We start from the raw sequence: 25,946 nt of genomic DNA on the forward strand, positions 1-25,946 counted from the left end.
TCTCCCACTGCGGCCCATTGTATTTACTCTCTGCAGGCCACTTTAATGGAATACAGGTTAGATGGACAAAGCTAAATTCCAGCATTCCCTCTTTCCTGTACTTTTTAGCTGCCTTCATATATGCTTATGTATAACTTTCAGTTCCCAGCATATTAAACTCTAGCACAGAGGTGGGCAAACTATGGCCTGTGGGACCCTCCTGCCCGGCCACTGAGCTCCTGGCCTGGGAGGCTAGCCCCCGGCCCCTCCCCCACTGTTCTCCCTCCCCCGCAGCCTCAGCGCACCGTGCTGAGCCCTGGGCGGCCGGGCAGCGCAGCTGCAGAGCCGCGGCCTGACCCAGTGCTCTGGGTGGCGCAGTGGCGTGGCTGGCTCCAGCCGGCCGCCAGCCACGGGTGCTCCAGGCAGCTTGGTAAGGGGGCAGGGAGCAGATGGGGTTGGATAGTGGGCAGGGGAGTGCGGATAGGGGTTGGGACGGTCAGAGGGCGGGTTTGAATGGGTGCAGGGGTCCCGGGGGGCAGTTAGGAAGGAGGGGGGGGGTTGGATGGGGCAGCCAGGGAGAAGGGGGGGGTTGGATGGGGCAGGAATCCTGGGGGGGAAGAGTCATGAATGAGAGGAGGGGTTGGATGGGGCGGCAGGGAGCAGTCAGGGGTGGGTGGTTCCATGGGTTGTCAGGGGACAGGGAGCGGGGGGAGGGGTGGATGGGGCAGGAGTCCCGTGGGGGCGGGCCATCAGGGGGTCCCGGGGGGCAGTTAGGAAGGAGGGGGGGGTTGGATGGGGCAGCCAGGGAGAAGGGGGGGTTGGATGGGGCAGGAATCCTGGGGGGGAAGAGTCATGAATGAGAGGAGGGGTTGGATGGGGCGGCAGGGAGCAGTCAGGGGTGGGTGGTTCCATGGGTTGTCAGGGGACAGGGAGCGGGGGGAGGGGTGGATGGGGCAGGAGTCCCGTGGGGGCGGGCCATCAGGGGGTGAGAAGCGGGGGGGGGGGGGGAGGGGGGAAGCTGGGCCACACCTGGATGTTTGGGGAGGCACAGCCTCCCCTAACCGGCCCTCCATACAATTTCCGAAACCCGATCATAGAATCTCAGGGTTGGAAGGGACCTCAGGAGGTCATCTAGTCCAACCCCCTGCTCAAAGCAGGACCAATCCCCAGACAGATTTTTTACCCCAGTTCCCTAAATGGCCCCCTCAAGGATTGAACTCTCAACTCTGGGTTTAGCAGGCCAATGCTCAGACCCCTGAGCTATCCCTCAAGCCAAAAAGTTTGCCCGCCCCTGGTCTAGCATCATCAGAAGGGTGTGCAGTCAGATAAATTGCAGTGCTTAGTTATTGTATCTGTTTATTATCAAATTACACTTAAAATACAGAAATTAGATTAAAATAATAATCATGTTTCATTTTTACACCTGCTTACAAAGCTGCCCTATACTTGTTTTTTTTACTAGTACAGAGTTAGTGGAAATTGTATTTAAAAAAATATATCTATATATAAGGATAAATATCTGTAATAGAAATATCTGTTTCTATTACAGATATTTATCCTTATATATAGATTATCCTTATATAGAGATTATCATTATCCCAGGGTGAACCCTGTTTAAAAACAAACAAAAAAGCCTATTAACAATTGAAAGATCAATGGAATTAAAAATATTCTACGGCTAATCACTGTAAATCTGTTAGCCCAGCTCTTTGTGAAAAAACAGACAACACTTGTAGTTTTCCTTGAAGATCAACAAACCAGGCTCTGTTGGACCGTGGGATTAAATTACTTCCCAAGCTAAAGACACCTGCTTCATGGTAAACAGCTTGTGAGCAGCCCCCCTGACTTTAAACCCAGGGGCTGCTAATATCTCCTTTAATTGTAACTGCAACAATATCATGCAAGAAGAGAGCTGGGCTTTCAGGTGTCCAGTGTCTAAGCCAATTAGGGCTAAATGGGTCATAAACTGCAACGTATGCTCCACCCGGAAATGAAATGGAAACTCGTGCAGATCTAAGGCCAGGTCTACACTACCCCCCTAATTCGAACTAAGGCACGCAACTTCAGCTACTTGAATAACGTAGCTGAAGTTCGAAGTACCTTAGTTCGAACTTACCTTGGTCCACACTCGGCAGGCAGGCTCCCCCGTCGACTCCGCGGTACTCCTCTCGCCGAGCTGGAGTACCGCAGTCGACGGCGAGCACTTCCGGGTTCGACTTATCGCGTCCAGACTAGACGCGATAAGTCGAACCCAGAAGTTGGATCGCTCGCCGCCGAACTAGCGGGTAAGTGTAGCCAAGGCCTAAGAGCCGACAGTGTAATGTTCTTCCTGCTTGAAGTACTGCATAATAAGCCTGCAACTGCATTCTGTATTACTTTACATTTCTACATGATTTTCAGGTGTAGCCCATGTAAGTTGCTTTGCAGTGTCCTGATATCAAGGTAACGAAGGCCTGGATCATTGTAACAAGGTCCAGATTTGAAAGACATGGTCACACACTTCTTACTAATTGCATATTCACTTGCAGTAACAGGGTCATATCGGTACCTAGATAAAGAAAGAATTCTTAGTTCCAGACAAAACTCTGTGGCCCCCCAAATTGTAGTCTCTGCAGTGCGTACTTCAACTTTAGATGAGGGTGATCAGAGGCTGCATCGTAGAATATAACGCTTTTATCAGCCCCAGTCTTAGGTGCAACAATTCCTGGCCAGTTTCGCGGGAGAGAGAGTAGAGTTTACTGTGTCAGTTGCTAAATAGAATAATCAGTCAAAAGAATCTATATCTGGAAATGTAAAGACCTGTCCAAAGAGGCAAAATACTTGTGAACGTTGCGTGTTGCCATCTTCTTGTACATTTTTCTTGCTGTCTCGTTATGGATGGCTCTGTGTTAACTCACAGAACTCATATCTCTTGAATAACTGCTCTGCCAAAAATGACCTGGCAGAAAGTCTAGTGATTGTAAAACTGTAGAAATTCTTCTTGAAAGGTGACTTTTGGATGCAATTACTTCCCCTTAATACTATACTGATTTCCCGATGCAATTTCAGGAAACGTTGAAGTGGGTGTTCATATCGCAGATGTGAGTTACTTTGTTCTGGAAGGAACAGCGCTGGATCAAGTGGCCAGTGGAAGGGCAACTAGTGTGTATCTAGTGCAGAAGGTAAGAATAGCCATCTCCCTTTTCTGAGATCTGTCTCCCTTTTACCTTAAATTCACTATAAAGGATCATTATCAGAAACAATGAAACAAACTTACGAGAAAATAATTCTTCCAATCTACTCCACGCTGATTAAGCCTCAACTGGAGTATTGTGTCCAGTTCTGGGCGCCATATTTCAGGAAGGATGTGGACAAATTGGAGAAAGTCCAGAGAAGAGCAACAAAAATGATTAAAGGTTTAGAAAACATGACCTATGAGGGAAGATTGAAAAAATTGGGTTTATTTAGTCTGGAGAAGAGAAGACTGAGAGGGGACATGATAACAGTTTTCAAGTACATAAAAGGTTGTTACAAGGAGGAGAGAGAAAAATTATTGTTCTGAACTTCTGAGGATAGGACAAGAAGCAATGGGCTTAAATTGCAGCGAGGGCGGTTTAGGTTGGACATTAGGGAAAACTTCCTAACTGTCAGAGTGGTTAAGCACTGGAATAAACTGCCTAGGGAGGTTGTGGAATCTCCATCATTGTTGATTTTTCAGAGCAGGTTAGACAAACACCTGTCGGGGATGGTCTAGATAATACTTAGTCCTGCCTGAGTGCAGGGCACTGGACTAGATGACCTCTCGAGGTCCCTTCCAGTCATATGATTCTATGAAACTCAAACCATTAATATAGTAAACCTGCAAGAAACAAGCAAATCCAACACGTGGATAACTAAGTTGTACAAAATCCCAGTACATCCAAAGAAGGCGTTGCATAAAACAGGAATACACAATTTCATTGTACAGTAAAATGTAATTGAAATTCAACAGGAATCAATCAAAGCAACTTAAGAAACAAATGCTACATTTCTGAAGTAAAATGTAGTAGTGCATATATGCTGATTTTAAATTATGTGATGGGGTAAGTTTAGGAAACTTCCATTCCAAATCTGTATCCTGTTGTTCCTGATTTTCACAGTTAAATGTGAAAAAGTGCTTTCAGGCTGCATCAAATATTACAGGCTCTTCTTGCATTGAAGGAAGCCAAATAACCTTCTTTCTGCCAACCTACTGTGTAATCTTGAAGCAGGAGCAACAGAAAGTGGAATATGAAGGGACAGCCCAAGGTTCATAAGAGCAGATCCTGTTCTTCCCTCCTGATCAGTTGGGCTACATCCTATTTATAGAAGAGACACTTTCCACTGTTGTTCCACAGATGTGCCCAGAAGAAGGGGCATCTCTGGTTAACATTCTTCCGCTTAGGTCATTGCAGATCACTCACATTTTCTCCCATCCCCTCCTTACCAGATTTGCTTATAATTCATAAGGTGGCACCTTCACATCTCGGTGGGAGCTTGAAAGAGCATTGGAAACTAAAGATTTCTCCCATCAGTTAACGTGAATCCATGCCTAACCTATTGCACTTGGAAATTTGCTCTTGTTGCACTTGTGTTATGTCTGGCTGAGAGTGACTAGAGGCAGGGCCACGGTCTTTGACAGAAGTAGCCTATGCATGCTAATTCCTTAACATCTTCACCAGTGCTCTGACCTTTCGCTGTTGTTTGGACACAGTCTAGAAATATTGTTGAAGGTTTTAAAACTTTCCTGTGTCAGTAACACTTGCTTCTCCCTCACGAAATTGCTTCTGTAGTTTCCCACTCTCATGTGCTGAGTCTGATGGTCCTGGAACATTGTAACACAGTTTATCCATTAGAGGGTGTGTGTGTATTGACCTGTGCTTATAAAATGCCACATCCCAGTAACGGTCCTCTGTTCTGCTTTGTCCACCAGCCACAGGGGATTCAGAACTATTTCTCTGATGCTAATTGTGCAGTTATGTTGGTTTCAATTTCTAGTTGTTTATTCTTAGTAGCTGATTTATAATTTATTTCAATGACGTTTTAGTTGATTAGTGATAGGACCGAATTGTGGAGGATCCAAAGAAATCCAGGGGCTTTTTAAGTGCTTATGGGCACGGGGGTGCCACTTGGAATAGCAATTGAAACACTGCCTCTGTGGGTCCATGCACAAGGGTTTCAAATGGATAAACTGTTTTAGAATAGTTCTCTCATTGCAAGACACAGGGCACATAGGTGCTACAGTGTGGAACTGAAGACACAGTTTGTCCAGAGAACTCAACTTATCAGTAAGCGAGCATCCTATATAAAAAACTGAAAACAAATATTTTGGTTTGGGAATGGTGCCTCCTGGGAGTTGTAGTTTGGGTGCCTCATTCTCTTCTATGGGCTGGGCTTCCTGGGTGGACTAAATCTCCCATAAAGCACCGTGGTCTACTATGATCTGCTACCTCCCCTTTCCAAGACAGTGAGAGTTGCTAGCCCTGGTGTGTCATGGGAGATATAGTCCTGCAGGAAGTCTCTCATATAGAGGAGAATGGGGATATGAGGCAATCAAACTAAAACACCCATGAGGCACTGTGGCAGCATTTACAAATCAAGATATTTTGCTTTTCAGGCTTAATTCTTTTTGTTTAAAAAAAAAATTCCATGGAAAACATACTTTTTATGGAAAAAAATCGCTTATTTGAAAACCCAATTTCCTGCTGAAGAACAGTTTTGACAGAAAGTTTTCAACCAGCTTTAGATTTCATTCTTTTTGTATAACTAGGATTCCCACTGACATAATGCCTTGTCATGCCCTAAATCTTTATTTGGTCTCCAACTGCCTCGGTTTGTTAACTCCAGGAGTGGCATTTTATCCATCCTTTTGCCCTGAATGGATACATTTTTAAGAGTGAAAACCAAATTAGATATTGAAAATATGGAAGACTTTCCCAGTGTCTCTAACTTGGTTAAAAATTGATCAAATGTTGGATCTGAAAATCCTAATTCTTTAATGTGATGGTTATTAATTCTAACAAAATAAGTGTGGGTCTGGACAGAAGAGGGTAATAAGAGCTGGTTTGAAACAATAAGATGGCAAGGTCACGCTCATAGAAAATAGACTTTCCTTTGATGGAACTGTTCCACAAATGCAGCTGTGATGCTGCCATGACTTAGAATAATGCAAATTCTCCCAAAAAGGAAATTAAATAAATCTACATATTTAATTCCCCTGAACCATCTGTCCAGAAGACAAATTATTGTATAATGGCTAACAGTTTGTTTAATAAAAGCCAGAGTTTTAGAAGTAAGAGTGAATCAAGTTTTAAAAAGCAAGAAAATCTAAACAGTTTTCTCTCTTTTGGCACATATTATGGTGTTGTTATTTTAGGTGTGAAGCAACTCAAGTGAAAGGTCAGCCATAAATCCCTACAATATTTTACTGGTCCTGTTTTATAATAGAGATCAAAGATTGGAACTGGAAGCCTGTCTACATGTTGAGTCCAAGGATTTTAAGACATTCACTTTTGACACCAGCAGGTTGTCAGGGTGTTGATATTTTGATAATGTCAAGCTGGGTAACAAAGAGTTGATCGAAATCTGAATTCATGGAAGTGTTGATACAAAAAAGAAAACTCTGAAGCAGAAATCTTGGCTCGTAAACAAATTGCCTATTTCCTTTGAGTGTCTTTCAGTGTATGAGTGATAGGCCAGCTGAGCCCACCCCATTGTTAAATCTGTGTTCCCCTCCCCGCATCGGGCCGATGGAAGCTCAGACTGGTAATGTACCACCTCAGCAGATAGACCAAGGATGAAGGGGTCACTCATGGAAGTCAGCAGACTGATCATAATCAACCTGAACCCATTGAGAGCAGTCAGCCAAGGGAGGGCAACAGAGGAATTAGATTGTTTGAGGGGAATAAAATTGTCCGTGTGACTTTGTGAAAATCCCAGGGGTTATTCTGAAACAGTATTTGTTCTTTTTGCTCTTTGTCTTGTTGATTGATTGATTCCCCCCCGCTGATCCCTGAAAAACCTCTATGGCAATTCCCATTGATTATAGGGCTGCCCTGGCTCACCTGCTGCTGAACTTGGCTAGTGAGCCAGTCCCAGCTCCAGCAGATGTTTCTGCCTTTTAAAGCCAATGGGGAGTTTTCCAGTGCAGTGTGTATGCCCCCTCCAGCTACCCCAGCTCTCCAGGAATCAGTACTAGGTCTGAGAACGAGGCGTTGGATTCTGGAGGCAGTTTATTAACCCAAGAGGCAAACCCCCAAAAGCCCAATGTTCTCAGAAGCAGGGTCCAATGTGAACCTGCCAGCCAGAGGGACTAGCTGTTGAACAGTGTGCCAGGACATGTTAAGTTTTATTGCCACAGAAAGACACTACACAGGAAAACTTCCATCTTCAGTGCCCGTTTCTCTTAGTCTGGGGTCACAGTGATAGGTCCTAGTGAATGCTCTCTGCCGGCGACCCACTAGGACTGCAGTCAAGTATCAGAGGGGTAGCCGTGTTAGTCTGAATCTGTAAAAAGCAACAGAGGGTCCTGTGGCACCTTTGAGACTAACAGAAGTACTGGGAGCATAAGCTTTCGTGGGTAAGAACCTCACTTCTTCAGGCCAGTCCTCGCCCACAGACAACCTGCCAACCTTAAGCATATTCTCACCAGCAACCACGCACCGCACCATAACAACTCTAACTCAGGAACCAACCCATGCAACAAACCTCGATGCCAACTCTGCCCACATATCTACACCAGCAACACCATCACTGGACCTAACCAGATCAGCTACAACATCACCGGCTCATTCACCTGCACGTCCACCAATGTTATATATGCCATCATATGCCAGCAATGCCCCTCTGCTATGTACATTGGCCAAACTGGACAGTCACTCCGCAAGAGGATAAATGGACACAAGTCAGATATCAGGAATGGCAATATACAAAAACCTGTAGGAGAACACTTCAACCTTCCTGGCCACACAATAGCAGATGTAAAGGTTGCCATCTTACAGCAAAAAAACTTCAGGACCAGACTCCAAAGAGAAACTGCTGAGCTCCAGTTCATTTGCAAATTTGACACCATCAGATCAGGATTAAACAAAGACTGTGAATGGCTATCCAACTACAGAAACAGTTTCTCCTCCCTTGGTGTTCACACCTCAACTGCTAGCAGAGCACCTCACCCTCCCTGATTGAACTAACCTCGTTATCTCCACATTGATATATACCTGCCTCTGGAGATTTCCATTACTTGCATCTGAAGAAGTGAGGTTCTTACCCACGAAAGCTTATGCTCCCAGTACTTCTGTTAGTCTCAAAGGTGCCACAGGACCCTCTGTTGCTTAGGACTGCAGTGACGGGAATCCTGATCTCTGTGCTCTGGGTCCCGGCATGTTTCAAGCCTCTAGAGCCTCAGCAGACCACGGATCTGATTCCTCCCTTGGGTTCTCCGGCATGTTTCCTGGGCCCTGACTCTGTCAACTCCCTCTCCTCAGAAATGGAAGTCCTCTGACGACCTGCTCATAGCCCCCAAGAGCAGCGCGGTGTCCCCCCCCCCCCCCGATCACCCAGTTATTTAAAGAGTTCCTCTCAGAGAGCTCCACCCCAAAGGTGTGATGCTCCTGATTGCAGTTTAACTCTCTCAGGGGCGTGCGGCAGTTGTGAAGCTGTTAACACACAGTCACACACCTGGCACAGAGTCTAACACATTAATGCTCTTTTATACTTACTTATATAGTGCACAGGCGAGTGCAGATCATACAAAACAATGAGCATTACACACAGGTCTCTTTCTATCTCACCCTTCCCTTAGGGATCATTGCTGTCCAGGAAGACAGGGAGGCAGTGTCCCCCTGCCTCACAAGGCTGTTACATGCTGGGTGGTCTCTCCCTCATGAAGCCCTTTCCCCAGCTTCACTGACCTTGCTCACTCTTACGCTTCATCTTCCTGTCCTCTCTTGCCGTGTGGCTTGCTATTTAAACTCTTCCTGGCCACCTTTGTTCTACCTTTTGAGGAAGTTTCCACTGCTCTCACCTTCCCCCCCCCCCTTCAGAGGGGTCAGCTAGACTGAATTTCTAAGGTTTGAGCTGCCTTTTTAGCAGAACCTTTGGGTGATTAAGGTACTGTCATTAACCTTAAATATTTCCCTTTGTATCTGTCTGGTGTGTACCTGCTACGGGACCTGCCAGCAACAGTGGATCTGCACACATACTCATGATACAGCAGTTTTTCAGAATACAACTTCACATTGTCAACCAGAATTCATAAGTTGTTCAGACAACCCCCTCCCCCAGTTCCTCACATCTGGTCTCTCTCAGCTCTCCTCCGCATCCCCTCGGATGCACACAAAGCTTGTCATATAGATTTGTAACTGACTCAGAAAGCACCATGGGGAGCAGATAAAACATGGCAAAAGGAAACAACTTTCCCTCAAGATGCTTGCTTGCTGGGCCGTCGCTAATTCAGCTTCGCACTTCGGAGATGGGCAGGAAGAAGGTTTATCTGAATGGAGAGAGGGAACGCTAAACCCTCTGCCTATCATTTGATTTAAAATGCAAACCTGTAGTAGAGAGTGTTGTATTCATCAGCCTCTAATTCTTACTGAAGTAAGTGCACTTTTCGTTGTTTTACACAGTTGGGTTCTACTGCACATTAGAAAGACTTTCCTGGGGGCTGTTAACTACCTCCCCACTCCACATTTGGAAGACTGTTTTTTTCTAGTTTTACCATTCGATCTCTGCAACTGTATTTCTCAGAGTAATCGAAAGTGAGAGCCCGTCAATCCCTGTACCTGTGATCATGGTGGTCACTTTAGTTCAGTGATGTGCCACGCTCCAGTTACAGTAAAAACAGAGCCCGAGGAGGTGGGCCTCATCGTAGCCAGCCCATTGTTATTTGCCTAGGAAGCCAGTTCACATTTAAGGTAGAATTCTTTCCCTACATTTCAACCAGCTGAATGTCTACATTCCATAGTAATCCATGTACTGGCTGGCATACATTGCTATCTCTTGGCAGACGGTCACCTTGCACATTCTAAGGGTAAGGCATGTGAAGAGATGAGGCCTCCGTTGATTATTCGAGACACCGCTATGCATCACTGATACTTTACAAATCTTTACATATGTTACATCTGAAAAGCAGAGTGCTCCTCCTACTCCAAGTCCTATTGCAAAAGCCTTTTTCTGGTGAAAGAAGGAGCCAGGGGACACCCCCTAAGATCGCCTTTCTTCTCAAAACCTGACGGAACTGTTGCTGCTTTATGTATAAATACTGCCCTCGTATGCCTTAAGAAATCCGATGCTTAGTTGGTCTTACAGTATTTGACTGTATCGTCTTAGTGGTCAGGCCATGAGACGAAATGTGCAAGCAGGACCCAAACTTTGTATGTCACAACTGTGAATTTATTCTCTATGTAAAATATGTAGGAGAATCCGGATATTAAACAGATGCAGACAACTGACCAGGACTATGGAGGTGTGGCCTGAACACAGAACTAAGGACTTAATTCAGCAGAGCACTTAAGCGTATATGTAACTAAGTGCATGAGAAGTCCCATTGACATCAGTGGGACAACTCACTTAAGTACCTTGCTGAATCAAGGCCTAAAACAGGATTGTGAATTGAAACAACCCTTACACGATGACTTCTCTGGCTTCATTCAAATCCGTTTGCCTCTAACTCCTTTTCCCTATTTGTGAAATGGGAGTAATACTTCTCTACTCGATATAGTAGGTTTGTAACAATTAATTGCTTGAAGATGAGTGTTTAGTACTATAATTATAATCTGAGTTAAAGCTTTGTTTTACATCATCAGCACCCCTTCTGTGCCATTGTAGCCTCTTGAGTCAGTTATTAATCGTGTTCAAGTACACTTAAGAGAACTTTTTAAAACAAGAGCATCCCCTCATATCATCTGAGCTATATTTTATGCCTAGGGTCACCACAGATTTCATGCAAAGCATACTGGATCCTGTATTTCTCTAGCAGAATGTTATTGTTTCAGTAGGAGATCAGGGAAGGGGAAAGCTGTCCTACACAAACGTATTCAAATCAAGTATCATTGATATCAACAAAGAGGCCTGCTTGGGTTCAGTGCTTTCAGATGCCCCCATCCCAGAGTGTGAGTCCTTATGGATTTTTGGATGTGATCTCCGTAGTCTGTGTTATCACAAGATGACAGTTTTCCAAAGAAGAAGCACCTGCACCTACGTTCTTTATTCTGGATTATGCATTTAGGAATTTTATTGAACTACTACCACTTGTTCTGTGTGATCTGTTCATGTCAGTAAGGATTTTACTCAAAACAATCACATGAGATTTTAGTAAAGTGGGAATTTCCAACATCCCATAACCTTTCTCTACAGAACGCCTATGTTCTCTTTTCTGCTGTGTGTTGACAGAGCTCATTCTAAATTTATAACCTTGTGTTGTTGGGCTTTCCAGGCAGCATGGCAGACCTCACGTAGTATATCTGTAAATTATGAACTTACTAGTATTGTTAACGTGCTTTTCACAACTGGAATAACACAGTTGACGGCCTTTGTGTTGCGGGAAACAGCTTATCATAATCTTTGCCCTTCTGACCTTCCACTTGAACCAGCACTGCTGATTCATGTTGAAAGTGGCTCCTGAATTGTCAAGAGACCATACAGTTAATCTTTTGGCATTAATACACAGTGCAATTAGAGTGGATTTATGAGCAATGGTCTAGTGCCAAACTACAAATGTGATTAAATATTCTAAGAACTTTCTTTGAAAGCTAAAGGTAAATATGAAATGTGTGTTCTTTGAAAAAAATAGAGACCCTAATTTTTATTTCTTGTGCTTTTTGAGAGCCCAGTTATTCATCAGAGTTCCAGATACAGCAGAACTATCTCTAAAACATGGGTGTCAGGATTTGGAACAGTGCGTGTTAATGTGACTTAGCCCTGGTCTACACTGGGGGGGGGATTGCTCTAAGTTATGCGACGTCAGCTATGTGAATAATGTAGCTGAAGTTGACGTACATAGATCGACTTACTGTGGTGTCTTCGACTGCTGCCGCTTCCCTGTCAACTCTGCCTGCACCTCTCGCAGTACTGGAGTACAGGAGTCGACAGGAGAGCACCCAGGGGTTGATTTATCGCGTCTAGACTAGACGTGATAAATCGATCCCCGCTGTATCAATCGCTGCCCACCGATCCGGCGGGTAGTGAAGACATACCCTTAGATAGTCCTATTTCTATGTTTACTATGGTGGTGGGATTTAACAGTAGAAATAAAACTTAAACTCAATATCTAAAATATTAATTTTGCGAACTCTTCTGAGCAGGAAATTTGTGTTCCTCCTTATCTGTAAAGTACCAGGCTCATTTCTGACCCTATATAAACAATAAGAATATGCACATTTTGATTAGTGTATTTACTGTTTTTCAAAAGGGTCAATAATGAGAGAGGAAATACAAAAATGAAACTTCATATCGTAAGATTTGACTCACTAAATGGCTGCTAAATATGATCTTTTCCGCAGGCGTCACCTGGAAAATAACCAGAGAGACGAACTCCTCACTGGCCTAAATCAGCACAACACCATTGAAATCGCTGGAATTACGTTGATTTATCCCAGCAGGAGACCTGGGCCCCAAACCTTTACTCTTGGCTATAGTCAGTTTAGGAATAACTGATTTGATAGGCATCCGGGATCAGCTTAACAAATATTGATTGGACATGGGCTACTGTTTCACAGATGAAATCCCAACTAATGACTTCTGTCTGGTTCTGATATACACTGGTATTGTGTTGAACTGGAAGCGAGTACAATAAAAATAATCCTTGTTCCCTGTCTTGGCTTCTCAATCCCTTTACTGCATGTAGGGTAGTCATAAAACAAGTGCTTTTCTTTGGTTATCTAGCCAATATCTCCACTGCCTTTTGACCCAGGCTGCCGAAGTGCTGTACAAACTTCAGTAAAGCCTTGTGTCATCTCTGTGACTTAGGCTACGTCTTCACTACGGGGGGGATTTAAGATACGCAAATTCAGCTACGCGAATAGCGTAGCTGAATTTGACGTATCGGAGCCGACTTACCCTGCTGTGAGGACAGCGGCAAATCACCTCCGCGGGTCCCCCGTTGACGGCGCTTACTCCTACCTCTGCTGATGGAGTACAAGTGTCGATTCGGGGATCGATTGTCGCGTCCCGACGAGACGTGATAATTCGATCCCCAAGAGATCGATTTCTACCCACCGATTCAGGCGGGTAGTGTAGACGTAGCCATAGGGAAGTATTATACCTATTTTGCAGAGGGCAGATTAGGGCAAGTTAAATTATTTACCTAATGTCAGTCTGCATGTGACAGAGCAGGGAACAGAATCAAGCAAGACTCTTATGCCTCTAACCACTGGAAAACTCCTGCCTTTTCCGGTTATACTTTGCTGAGCTTCCCCCATCCCTCCCAGTGTTAAAGTGGCAGCGAGAAGGCTGCAGAAGGCATAGAGGTTGTAACTTTGAGAGCTGAAGAGATGCTCCATTTAAGTGACTCTGTTTAGACCTTTTCCTTGCTTTTTGTTGGGGACCTGTGCCTTGGGAGAGTCAGGACACAAGAAGTGAATGTCCTTACCCATGCTGTCTTGTTTTTTCAGGTGATCCCTATGCTTCCCAGGCTGCTTTGCGAGGAGTTGTGCAGTCTCAATCCTATGAAAGACAGACTGACGTTTTCTGTAATGTGGAAAATGACTCCAGAAGGCAAGGTAACCCTGTGCACCCTGTCTCCTTCATTCTTCCTCGTGACTCTTATCCTACCTCCTAGAACTGGAAGGGACCTTGAAAGGTCATCGAGTCCAGCCCCCTGCCTTCAATAGCAGGACCAAGTACTGATTTTGCCCTAGATCCCTAGATGGCCCCCTCAAGGATTGAACTCACAACCCTGGGTTTAGCAGGCCAATGCTCAAACCATTGAGCTATCCCTGGCCCCCCCCCCCCCCTTGCTCTTCATGGGCAAGGTCAGCAGCAGCACTGGGCCACATCTAAACAGACAGAGTACTAACATGGGTAATCCAGGAACATGTCTGCTCAAAATAAAGGCTTCAAGAGTCTTCCCCCATCCTGTGAACACTGTGTCCTGTGGATAGGATTCTGTGAAACAACTGACTGGAACATCCTCGTGATGAGAGGGATGGAAACAATCAGAGTTCTTGACGGTGACTGGGAGAGAGAATGAATGTTAGGAACAGAGGATTTCTGCAGCACCATATTAGGCCACTTGTCTCTTCAGGATCTTGTCTCCAGAAATAGTTACATTTTTCTGAAGCACCAGATATTGATTCAGCGCCTTCAGCCCCCCTGACATTTAGCCAGTTATGCAGTGCTGTGACTGAGGAAAATATTCCTTCCTGACCCCTGTGGTGGGCAGTTTATGCCCTTTATCATGAGTTTGGGTTATTACTTACAGAACTAGAAAGTATATTAATGTGCATACCATGATGTAGCCCTTTTAAAAAGACCCAGTTGTACTCTTTGGGGGCTGTGCAATGTGTAAACAAACATCACCTTTATTTCTCATGATTTCAGGCATGCAGGTACAGCACGTTGGCATTGAAGGCATCAAGTGATAGTCCACTTGTCTTCGTGTTTGAACCGGTGGTGAGGGGAGCAGTCGGCTCTTTCTGGGTCTTCATTTCTTTCTCTCTGTTTATCTCCCATCCCTCTGGGCAGCATAACAGTCTGCTCCTTGGTTGCTTTTATGGTGGCAGGGCCCTCTCAGAACAGTGACTGCGTGTCCCCTCCCTAAAAGGCTTTGGAAAACAGGAAGAGTTCTTTTGTATTTCAAGCCTGCTGCTCTCCCATAAGCGTGTTGCTTTTATGCATTGTGTCCTTGCCAAGGTTGTTGGGGTGTCTGGTTTTTGGGGTGATGTGATCCTGAGGTGACCTTTCCAATGAAAATTAGTTTGGCTTCATTGTAAATGTCCACATTGCTCCAGAAGGGCTCAGAATCTCATTGTATGTATTAGCAATGAGGCTGCACTGCAAAGTTCAGCTGCAGCGGAACGTCCTCAGTTCTAGGCCCATCTCTAGCATTATAAAGGGTTTAGACTGTTGTTTGGGAAATCTTCAGCTTTCTGTATCCTGAATTTTAATTGCTCAAGACACCCTCTAATACCAGGTACTCATTTGGCCCTTGTATTTACCACCAAGTGCTCTTTGAGCAATGAAGAGGAGCTGCTAACTCTTACCTCTTAGATATTGATGCTTGGTTTTAGAACAAGACTTAGATCCACCACATTTCAGCCAGTGAAAGTTTTTGGAGGAGTCCCCGTGTCTTTCCTCATGTCTGCTCGGGGATGCTGATCTCTGAAGTCAGGCTGCATTCCAGTAGGAAAAGGTCTCTGACATCAGAGACTATGCTTTCCTTTTGGAAGGCTGATTGCCTAGGGCCAACTCAACAAACAGATTTCTCCTGGGAAGCCTTTCAAGTCTGAATGGAAGTTTGGGTCACTGGGTTTGAATAAGAATTGAAGGCAAGTTAATGAACCTTACTCCTTCCAAGAGGAGACGGCAACCACAACCCTTTTTCCAGCTTGGCTTTTCTCCAAGAGCTTATCCTTGAGAGTCAGGGCAAAGCACCTCTAGTGCTACTACACTGTGGTGCTTGTGTAGGCAGGAGAAATGGGATCATTTTCTCTGTTCAGGGTTAGGAAGAGGTGAAGTCTGTCAATAGGCCGTTCTGCTTGCTGAACGTGGCCTTTGATCTTCGAGTTCTCTGTCAGTGGCATGCAGAGCAGTAAGGAATGATGATGTAACGTGGAGAGAGGCTCAGAACACAGGGGCCTTATGAGCACCTTGTTACACGGTCTACAAAACAGTATTTTGACGTTGAGTTTATAAAGCACTGCCTGACAGAACCACTATAGGGTAAGGACTTGTCAGTTATTCCTTGCAATACAAACAAACCTCCCGTTAATACGTCTGCCAGTAAAATGCCTATAGATTCCTACATGGGAGTGACTGATTTTTTTAATAAGTAAAACAATGGCTGTCCTTTAACCCTTTCCGAAGACTGGTGCCATCTTGTGGGGCTTTTGAAATCACTCATTGCATTATAATCAACTGTTTTAGCGCTACACACAAGCATAACAGGCCATGCTGTCTGGCCTACAGCTTGTGCAGCCCTGTGAACTTCAGTAGGAAGTTCTGGCGTGCCGCCTGTGAAGTGCCTTTTCAAGGATCTGTGTATTAACTGCTCCAATATTGTCACCTTGATGCAATATGTTTCAAGAACTGAGCTGCGCTGTGTCATTGTGGGCAGAACGAGGCATATTGCAGCTGAGATGCAGCCCCCATTCTGAATTCCACTGCTGTGCACCGCACATAAACTAGCATGTAAGGTTCTATCCCATTTCCTTTTCTGTGGTGCTTGAAACACAATGCTGCTAACGAGGACGGTCAACTGCTGTGGTCTGAGACACCTGATGTAATTAGTGCTTCTTCGTGGCTCTCAACCACTACCATCTGCTCTAGATTTGTCAAAATGTCAACAACAGGCATCCATATGCATTCATGTGGGCAAGACGTATCCAAAATCTATTTCGATGTCTCCATAAAATATGTTTAATGTATGTGTGAAAACCCGGTAAACCTCAATTAGAAGCAGTATCTTAGTACTAGTAGAGGTGGTATTAAAGTGCACTTTATATCGGTTGAAAAGAACCAAATGTCACAAAATTGCATACTCCATATCACACTGCAGTAGCTTACTCAGCTGCCTTCCAGGGGTCAGGGATGGTGACTAGTGTCCAGAAGATAAAATAGCCGGGGAAGTCAGCACCAGCTGTTGTTGGCAGTGCCTGTTCTTACGCCTTGCCATGAACATGGCCAGCCTGTGTTCACACACAGGCTGGTTGATCTCCTGTGGCGGTATCGTACTGTATCCGATATTTCCCAAAGGGAAATTAACAGAACTCTGGAAGATTTGGCTTCTGCTTTTGTCAGTCAGGCAGGAAAAGTGAGATTTTGGTTGAACGTTTAAATTTCAGGCAGCAAAACAGAAATCTGGTCCATGTTGCTTCCTGTGAGGGACAATAAAGATATTTTAGAGAGAAATGGCAGGAAAATTCAGAGAGAGATCTTACATAAACGTCAAGAGCAGGAGTGGATCTGTTGTGCAATATAGTATAATATTGTTATTCATCGGGCGATTGATTCCAAAGCAAACCATTATCCAAACATCATTTGGAACCTACCCAGTTTACATGCCACATTTGTTGTAGTTCTCTCTACTCTCCCTATCCATTTGGTGACTGTTCTGACAACTGTCTGAAATAGGATCTCTGTTTAAGAGCTTATCTGCTCTTCCTCTTCCTGCTCACTCCAACCCTGAAGGTACAATACTACGGTTATGTCAACAACAAGGAAACTATGATGTCACAATTCCACTGCTATATGAGATTTCCAGGTGGGGATTAAGCAACAGGAACAGATGAACTTCTAAAAATCAAGAGCCAACTTTCAAGCAAATCACCCTGGTACCAATAAAGGAGGGTGAATACAAATACGGTATAGAAACAGACTTGCTTGTCAGTGGTAAACTTTCCATCTTGATCAACTGCTCTTTAGCGCCACTGGGCTTCCCATCCTGTATCTGTATTTTCAAGATTATCTAATCCCAGGACAGCTAACACTCTCCAGGCTAAAATTTGTCTCCGATTTTGAGACCTGAAGGAAATTCCTGGCCTCTGCCAAATTTGCCAAACTAGCGGGTTTGTGGGGTTTTGTCCTTGACTCCTATTTAATCCTTCATTAACATACTGAAAAACATCTAGATGTGTGGCTGTGCCCACTGCGTATCACCTGTTTCGTCTCATTGTTTCCTTGTATTCCTCCATCTGCTGTCGCTTGTGTTATACTTTGATTGTCAGCTCCTTGGGGCAGGACCATCTTTGTGTTCTGTTTTTATACAGCACCTGACACAATGAAGGCTTGATTCATGACTGGGGCTGCTAGGAGGTGTGGTGGTGGTTATAATAATACTAATACTAATGAAGCGTTATATGGTACATCTTAGTTCTGGAGCTGAATACTATTGTAACTTTAGTTGATTGCATTTGTTCCCTTCTTTAAAGCAAAGCTTGCCCGAGAAAGCAACCTTGAAAACATTTAGAGTCCAGTTTTCCAAACATGCAATGCAAACTGCACGTACAGTTACTACAAATGTGCATGCAAATGGCCAGTTAGACTTTTAACTAGCTGATTGCACTGATACCAATATACATGTGCAGTAATGGTTCATGAAAATTAGATATGCGGTTATACGCCATCTTTTGAAAACCAGCATCACTTTAGTTCGCAACCTTTTTCATACCGTGACCCCATGGTCCAATAGGAGAATCCTGGTACCTACTTCAGACTAGCCATAAACTAAAGGAAGACGGTGTCAACACCATGAAACCTGTTTTGAGGACTGTCCGCCAATGGGATCTCATTCCCTGGTTGAGAACCCGTGATCTGACTACAAGGTCAAGGAAATTCTCAGCTAGGTCCATTCATTAACTTAGTCTGCAAGCTGCATAACGAGTTCCCAGCTTTGCCCAAATCAGGGATGATTCATTCAGATCAAAATGTAACTTTGCATGTTCGTACCTGAATTCTCCTTGCTGCACCTTCCATATTAAGGAGGAAGCCAGCTGTAGGTTACCTTGTAAAATCCAGGATTTTATTCACCTCTGCTGTGGGAGAAGCATTGCTTTTACTAGGAATTCCTTTTCTGCTTTCTGTCCAGCCCTCTTCATTTTTTACTGGATGGAATTATTTCACCTACCGCTAGACATAATTAGTACCTAAGTGCCTAAATCATTATAGTTTGGGATCTTACAGTGGTGAGAACCAGGTTTGATAAGGGTCTTGTTTTAATGCAGCTGTTACCAATAGCAAGAGATTAGAACATTGACAAGAAAAGGGAGATGATAAAACATTTAAATGTCAGGCTAGGAGAGCGCTCCCTTATTTACAGAGGGTTTGTGTGGATGAATGAAATTAGAAGTTCAGTTCCAATAAAGGAAACTCAGCCTTGTCCGACACTCATTTCACTACTTTGAGCAAAATCTTTCTGGGTGCTTGAGGACCCCTTTGTTTGTCTAATTAAAACGGTTTATTTTTCTTTAACCTGCTAATTGTTTTTGTATTTTTCCTTTTGCCCATGGCGTAGTGTCTAAAGAGATCCTGCAGCGGCTTATTACCTTACAGGAAACTTCCCTGGCTTTTGATAGGGAGTTTTTTGCCCCAGTGATTTAAACAGACAAACGAAGAAAACAAAACAACCCCCCCACACACCACAAACAGAGGGGAAGGGAGAAACTTAAAAAAAAAAAAAAAAAAAAAAAAAGTGTGTGTAAAGTTTCATGGTTTCCATCAAAAAGAAAACCTTTTCCCCATAGTGATCTGCCATTGTCTGCCATTAAAGAATAGACTTTGGAAATAAGGTGTGTGACATTGAAAAATAGCACTAATTTAATTCCAGAGCTTTTTTAAGCACTGAAATATAGACTTTTCTGAGTAGTCATTACTCGTCGATCATAGGGGGCAAGAGACCAGCATTTTCCCTTGGATATCATTTCTGATTTCTCAGACAGTGGCAGAAGAATGAAGTTTCTTATATTAACAACATGGCATCCAGAAGGGTTGGGAACTTTTACAATAGCCCCAATGTGTTTTGCATAAGAGTGCAGAGTCTTGGAATTCAAATTCCTGGGTTCAGCGTTACCAAAACACAGTCAGTATATAGAAGGGGAAGGAGGCCTGCTAGAAACAGACCAGCCTGGTAGCAGCTCTCACTATGTGTCAGTGACCAAGTAAAAGTAGCACCCTACAACTCAGAACGAGTGTTAAACTAAACTTAATAGGACGCAGTGGAGCAGATATCGGACAGAATAGCTTTTAAAATAGGAGGATAGCTAATTCCTTAAGTTCTGTTAATTGTAATAATTTCTCTGAAATGCACGTATATGATATACACACATACACACCCCCTACATCATCAGCTACATTTCTGAGAACTTTAAATCCTAAGATCTTACCCTCTAGTTGCTGAAGACGTAGAAAAATGTGTCCCAGTGTTCAGGACACGACCTCATTTAATAGGAGATAGACCTAGATGCCCAGTGATGTGCAGTTCTCCAGACTGTTGAGTTATGCTGCATGTGCGCATGCTGGTGCGCTAAGAAGGTGAATAGGAGGAGTGTAAGGGGGGGTGAATCAGCTCCGTCAATGGCAAATCCTTCCCCGGTTCATGTCCTCCTCCGGCAATGCCCTGGTTCACTCTGCTTTACCGACACCTGGGATACTCCCGCTTGCCAAAGGTACCTCCTCCTTGAGTGGCCCTGTTGCGCCAACGGAGAGTGTGAGATTGCCGCTTGAGTCGAGCCAGAATTAAAACACTCCACTCGTCCTCTAAGCACTTCTGCTTAGTTTTACTCTCAACCTTCTTCTCCAAACTTCTCATCGCCCCGTCACCCTTTGAGTCTGATTCCCTGACCCAAAGCCCGTTCCCCGTTGTCCCGTCACATTCTCACCACTCTGAGCAGCTTTGCAATGTTGGTACCATGCTGCATCCAAAAATGTGGCTCTTTTCCTTTCTGTCCTAACGAATAATTTAAGATTAAATTCCAGAGAGACATTTTATTAAATAGTTTAAAAATATGGGTGGTTTCTGTTTGAATTTTTTTTAATTGATTTCATATGCGCTTACTGGCAACGTTTCTTTGTTGGATCAGAAAGATTGTGGAAACTCACGGATTATTCCTTGCGATTCTTTGGGCTGAACCCTGGCCTGAGTAATAGGTTTAAGACCCATTGAAATGAGAGGGATGGAGATTGGTAGGTGAGGACCAACAGGGGCCAAAGTACGTACAGCCCATGTACTTCTACAGTGTAGCCTACAAACATTTGTCTGACATGGAGGTCTCGGCAGGCAGTCCCCTGTCTTGATCCAAGCAAGACTATTAACCTCAGGGCACAGCTTATGTTCTCTCTTGGCCACACCCCTGCTGGATATTAGATGTGACCCTCCAGCTTCTAGTAGGTTTCCAATTAGACTGTCACCTGGGCAAAGTTTAGGTGCCCGTGTTCAGGGTTCTATCTACCAATCTGCACACAAGCCCCTTCTCTGTTTAATTGGATCTTTTTTATTTTTAACATGAGGAAAAAAGGCATAAGCTGGTGTGAAGGATGGCAGGATCCTCCTCTTGTAGTGAATGACTTTGTTTACATTTTCTGATTTTGCAGATCCTCGATGAATGGTTCGGGCGAACCGTTATCTGTTCCTGCGTGAAGCTGAGCTATGATCATGCACAAAGTATGATTGAAAACCCCAGCAAGGTTTTTGAGCCAGAAGAACTGCCTCCAGTCTCTCCCCAGCACACAGTCGACGAAATTCACCAAGCTGTCCTGAACCTCCACCAAATCGCCAAGCATCTGCGCAAACAGCGCTTCATTGATGGTGCTCTTCGTTTAGACCAGGTCAGTAATCTCGGCGTCCGTAACAGGGTGCTTCACACTGTCCTGGGGCTATTCACCCCTCCTCTCAGCCGTTACTTGAGCAAACCCAAGTTGGACTCCTTTGGTCTCTTGATTGGTCTAAAGCAGTGGCCCGCGCCGCTTCCAGTAGGTCCCGTTGGCCTGGAGCGGCGAACCGCGGGCAGTGGGAGCCGCGATCGGCCGAACCTGCGGACGCAGCAGGTAAACAAACCGGCCTGGCTCGCCAGGGAAAGGCTCGCCAGGGGATTTCCCTGCACAAGCAGTGGAACAAGTTTGGGAACCACTGGTCTAAAGACTCAAAGGGAGAATCAGACTTGAATAAAAATGTAGGATTTTGTGGCAAAGTTTTTTTTTTTTTTTAAATATAACTTCACCAAGCTGCAGATACAGGACACCTAATAACACAGGAAACCAAAGGAAAATAGTTGGGTTGAAATCTACTAGACAAAATAGATAAGGGAAGAGTGATCGCTCTTACAGAATTCTTGACTGACTCTCATGGATACAAATCTTATAAATGGAAATAAATGCTGATGATGTAATAACTTGATCAAGGCATTTAGATGCACGGAGCACATATTTCACTACAAAAAGGGTCATCTCCAAAGCATCATTTCCTGTGCTATATTGTAGTTGGAATAATCATATTTTCCAGCAGCACTCAGATCAGTTCTCGGGGCAGGGAAAAGAATTAAAACGTTATCTAAGACAGTTTAATTGTGTGTACAGTGGATGCGTTTCAATACAAGAGACGTAAATGACGTGGTTTCTTATCTGTAACAATGTAAGTGGGGCTATATCAGTTGTGTTGCGTGTGTATTCTATTTGGCAAGTAGAAACAGGTATTTTGGACTCGAGCTAAGAGCTCCTTTTGACTTCACTGGTCAACAGCCATAGAGCTACGTCTCCTGTCAAACTACGGGAGGTGGCTGTACTTCTGAGAACAGAGGGGTCGATCAGGCTGGCAGACAAAGTTCCTTAATCTTAACGAAAGCTCCATTGTTTTCTATCATTAAAATGAGACTAGAAATGTTGTCTGGAAAATAATCTCCCTCCCCGCCCTGAACAGCCTCACGTGGAAAGTTCATTTTTAACCTTCTCTTTTGGGACAGATGCTTAAATATTTGAGGCTTGTCATTCAATAGGTAATAGCGTGGTTTTGTTAGGCTCACAAGTGAAAGCATTTCTTACCCTCCGAACTCCAGGGAATCTACTATAAAGAGCAATCCTGCATTGGAAGGGGGATGGACTAGATAACCTAACAGATGTTAGAGGTGGAAAATATCTCTGATTACTGTGCGCTCTGACCGCCCTGGGCTAGCACATGAAATATGCACCAGCTATGTCACATAGATTCTGTTCTTGCAATGTTGTGCTGAATGGAAACCGCGTGTGCCTGCACCTCTGAGGCTGGTTTTATGACAGTGCAACTGCTAAAGCAGCTTCTTCACATTTTAAATGGACCGGTTTAGCCAGGGGAAGGAGCTCCTGTCCAGCGGTAACCGTGTGAAAAATGAGTGGCATCTAGTTTTGTTCAGGCCTGTAAAACAGAGCCCAGTTAAAAAGCTGCTGCACTCGATTGCCGCCGCTGGAGAGATGTGATCCAAACCTGCTTTAGGGCACAGGAGAGAATCAGTTTGACCTAATCAGTACCTAGTGGGCATTTCTATCCCCAAACTGCGTTATTTTCTCGGAGTGGCATCTTCCGCTCCAGAGAATCTCTGCCTTCCCCACAGCAGGGACATAGCAGGGTAATGGACAGTAAGATTGAGACGTATTTAGCCAAGAAGACGTTTGCACCTTACCTCCCCTTTCTATATATGCCACTGATCACCACTTGGTGATGAACTCCTACACTCACAAATGAAATTAAAAATCCAAACCTGTGCAGAAAGCTATTGCCGTGGCGTGTGAAGGTGAATATGAAGGGGGGGGGGGGGGTGTATAGTTATATTGTGCAGGACAAAGTGAATTCACGTAGCTTTTAATATAACCAAATTATAGTCCCTTTGCTTTTGTTCACATGACTTCCTTTTGCTACATTGGTTTAGTTCTGTAGAAAGTCTGTTCTCTGTATCTGAGCAAGCAAGGGTGGGCCCTAACAGGAAACACACCTTTCTAATCACAGGACCTCTCACTGATTTCCTGTGGAGTAATGTAAATCCCAAACAATGGGAGACAAACTACAACAGAGGAAACCAAGAGCAATTAATGATCAGATTAAAGGAAACAATAATCACATAGCAGGAGGGAGTTGGGAGGGGAGACACCCAGAAAGCTAGGGTTGCATTGCCATGGGTTGTAAGGAGACAGAATACTTTTGCTCTCTTTGTTCCAAGGGTTTTTTGAGCCCTCTTTCTACGTGCTAAGTTCCATTTGGGTTCTGCCTTATGTTCAGTATTGATTGCACAAAGCTTAGGACCTAATGACCTTGCCAGTTCTGCTAATGACATTTATCACTGTGACATGCTGTCATCATTCCTGTTAACGTTATGAGGAGGCATTGTGGTCTCTTGCCTAGTCAAGAAACTTTGAACCTGAACTTCAGCTCTGCCACTGCTTCATTGTGACCTTGGGTTTGGTTTTCACATAGGGTTGCCAACTTCGTAATATTTAAAAACCGGACACTCCAGCAGGAGTGCCGGAACCTTCCCCGCCCTGCCTCTTCCCCCAAGACTCCACCTCTGCCATGTCTCTTTTCCCCAAGACCCCACCCTCATTCTCTCCTCTTCTCCCCCTCACCATCACTTGCTGCTTCCCCCATCTGCCCCAGGCCTGGGTTGGGAGAGACTTGTCTGCGGAACTGGGGCTGGGAGCTGCAGCCGCCTGACGCAGGTAGGAGGCGGCGCCGGCTGAGTAGGGGTTGGCGTGGGTGATGACTCGGTGCCTCCCTCACCCGCAGTAACCAGGCATCGTGTGTCTGGTCAGTAGTAGTCAGTAGCACTGCCAGGTTCCCTTTTCATCCGGATTTTCCCGTCGAAAACTGGACACGTGGACACCCTATTTTCACATCTGTCTCAGTTTACTCCTCTGTAAAATGGGAATAATATATAACTACCTCACAGTTGAAATTCAATATTTATTCTCCTACCAAAAACTTAGTTAACTCAACTAAGGGCGCTCCTGAGTATTTCCTCCCCACAACATCAACTCTAAACAGTATCGAAAAGTCAACTCCCATCTCCTGTCAGCCCATGCTGTCAGGCTCCATTGCCCAATGGTTAAATTTTCAAGCAGACGCCATCATGCCTTCCCCCAGGCCACCTCTCACGCTTGGGAATAAATCCCTGCAAACATCCACAACACAAATTCATTATCCTCCTGCAAAACACTCCTTAAAACTCTCCGTTGCTGTGAGGTTACAGAAAACTGACAATGGTGAGGCCACTGGTTTGCTGAGAACACTGCCGGTCGCATTAACGTTGTTTCCTTGTCTCCCCTGACTGTCTGTGTTCATCTGCTGTGTCTTGTCTTGTTCTTAGTCCCTGTCCCAAAGAGCTTACAGTGTATCTTTTTGTTCTGTGTTCGTTCAGCACCTAGCACAATGGGGTCCTGATCCATGACAGGGACTTCTAGGCACTACGATAATCTAAAGAATAGTAGTATGAATTTCCAGGTATTAACCACCACCATCACAGCCCTCAGTATCTGCAGTACCGAGTTGGATGGTTTATTGTGACATTAATAATTCCTATTTGAAATTGACGGACATATTTTTATGATCTGGTGTAAGAACAGTGTCTGTTCATGCAGTGTTGTTTTAATCGATTCATAGATTATAGGACTGGAAGGGACCTCGAGAGGTCATCGAGTCCAGTCCCCTGCCCGCATGGCAGGACCAAATACTGTCTAGACCATCCCTGATAGACATTTATCTAACCTACTCTTAAATATCTCCAGAGACGGAGATTCCACAACCTCCCTAGGCAATTTGTTCCAGTGTTTAACCACCCTGACAGTTAGGAACTTTTTCCTAATGTCCAACCTAGACCTCCCTTGCTGCAGTTTAAACCCATTGTTTCTGGTTCTATCCTTAGAGGCTAAGGTGAACAAGTTCTCTCCCTCCTCCTTATGACACCCTTTTAGATACCTGTAAACTGCTATCATGTCCCCTCTCAGTCTTCTCTTTTCCAAACTAAACAAACCCAATTCTTTCAGCCTTCCTTCATAGGTCATGTTCTCAAGACCTTTAATCATTCTTGTTGCTCTTCTTTGGACCCTTTCCAATTTCTCCACATCTTTTTTAAAATGCGGCGCCCAGAACTGGACACAATACTCCAGCTGAGGCCTAACCAGAGCAGAGTAGAGCGGAAGAATGACTTCTCGTGTCTTGCTCACAACACACCTGTTAATACATCCCAGAATCATGTTTGCTTTTTTTGCAACAGCATCACACTGTTGACTCATATTTAGCTTGTAGTCCACTATAACTCCTAGATCCCTTTCTGCCGTAATCCTTCCTAGACAGTCTTTTCCCA

At 44.5% G+C, this 25,946-nt stretch overlaps 1 protein-coding gene across 12 annotated transcripts in view; it reads left to right on the forward strand.

The window, feature by feature from the left end:
* Positions 1-25,946, forward strand: part of DIS3L2 (DIS3 like 3'-5' exoribonuclease 2) — a 270,679-nt gene that overhangs the window by 156,083 nt on the left and 88,650 nt on the right. For all 12 annotated transcript variants that reach the window (XM_008173711.4, XM_065557595.1, XM_024110278.3 and 9 more), the window contains 3 exons: positions 3,028-3,140; positions 13,584-13,691; positions 21,217-21,450. In XM_008173711.4, coding sequence (XP_008171933.1) covers positions 3,028-3,140; positions 13,584-13,691; positions 21,217-21,450 — 455 coding nt within the window. The remainder of the gene's footprint in view (positions 1-3,027; positions 3,141-13,583; positions 13,692-21,216; positions 21,451-25,946) is intronic.

This window comes from Chrysemys picta, chromosome 9 (genome assembly GCF_011386835.1).
Source record: "Chrysemys picta bellii isolate R12L10 chromosome 9, ASM1138683v2, whole genome shotgun sequence".
Classification (NCBI taxonomy): Eukaryota; Metazoa; Chordata; order Testudines; family Emydidae; genus Chrysemys; species Chrysemys picta.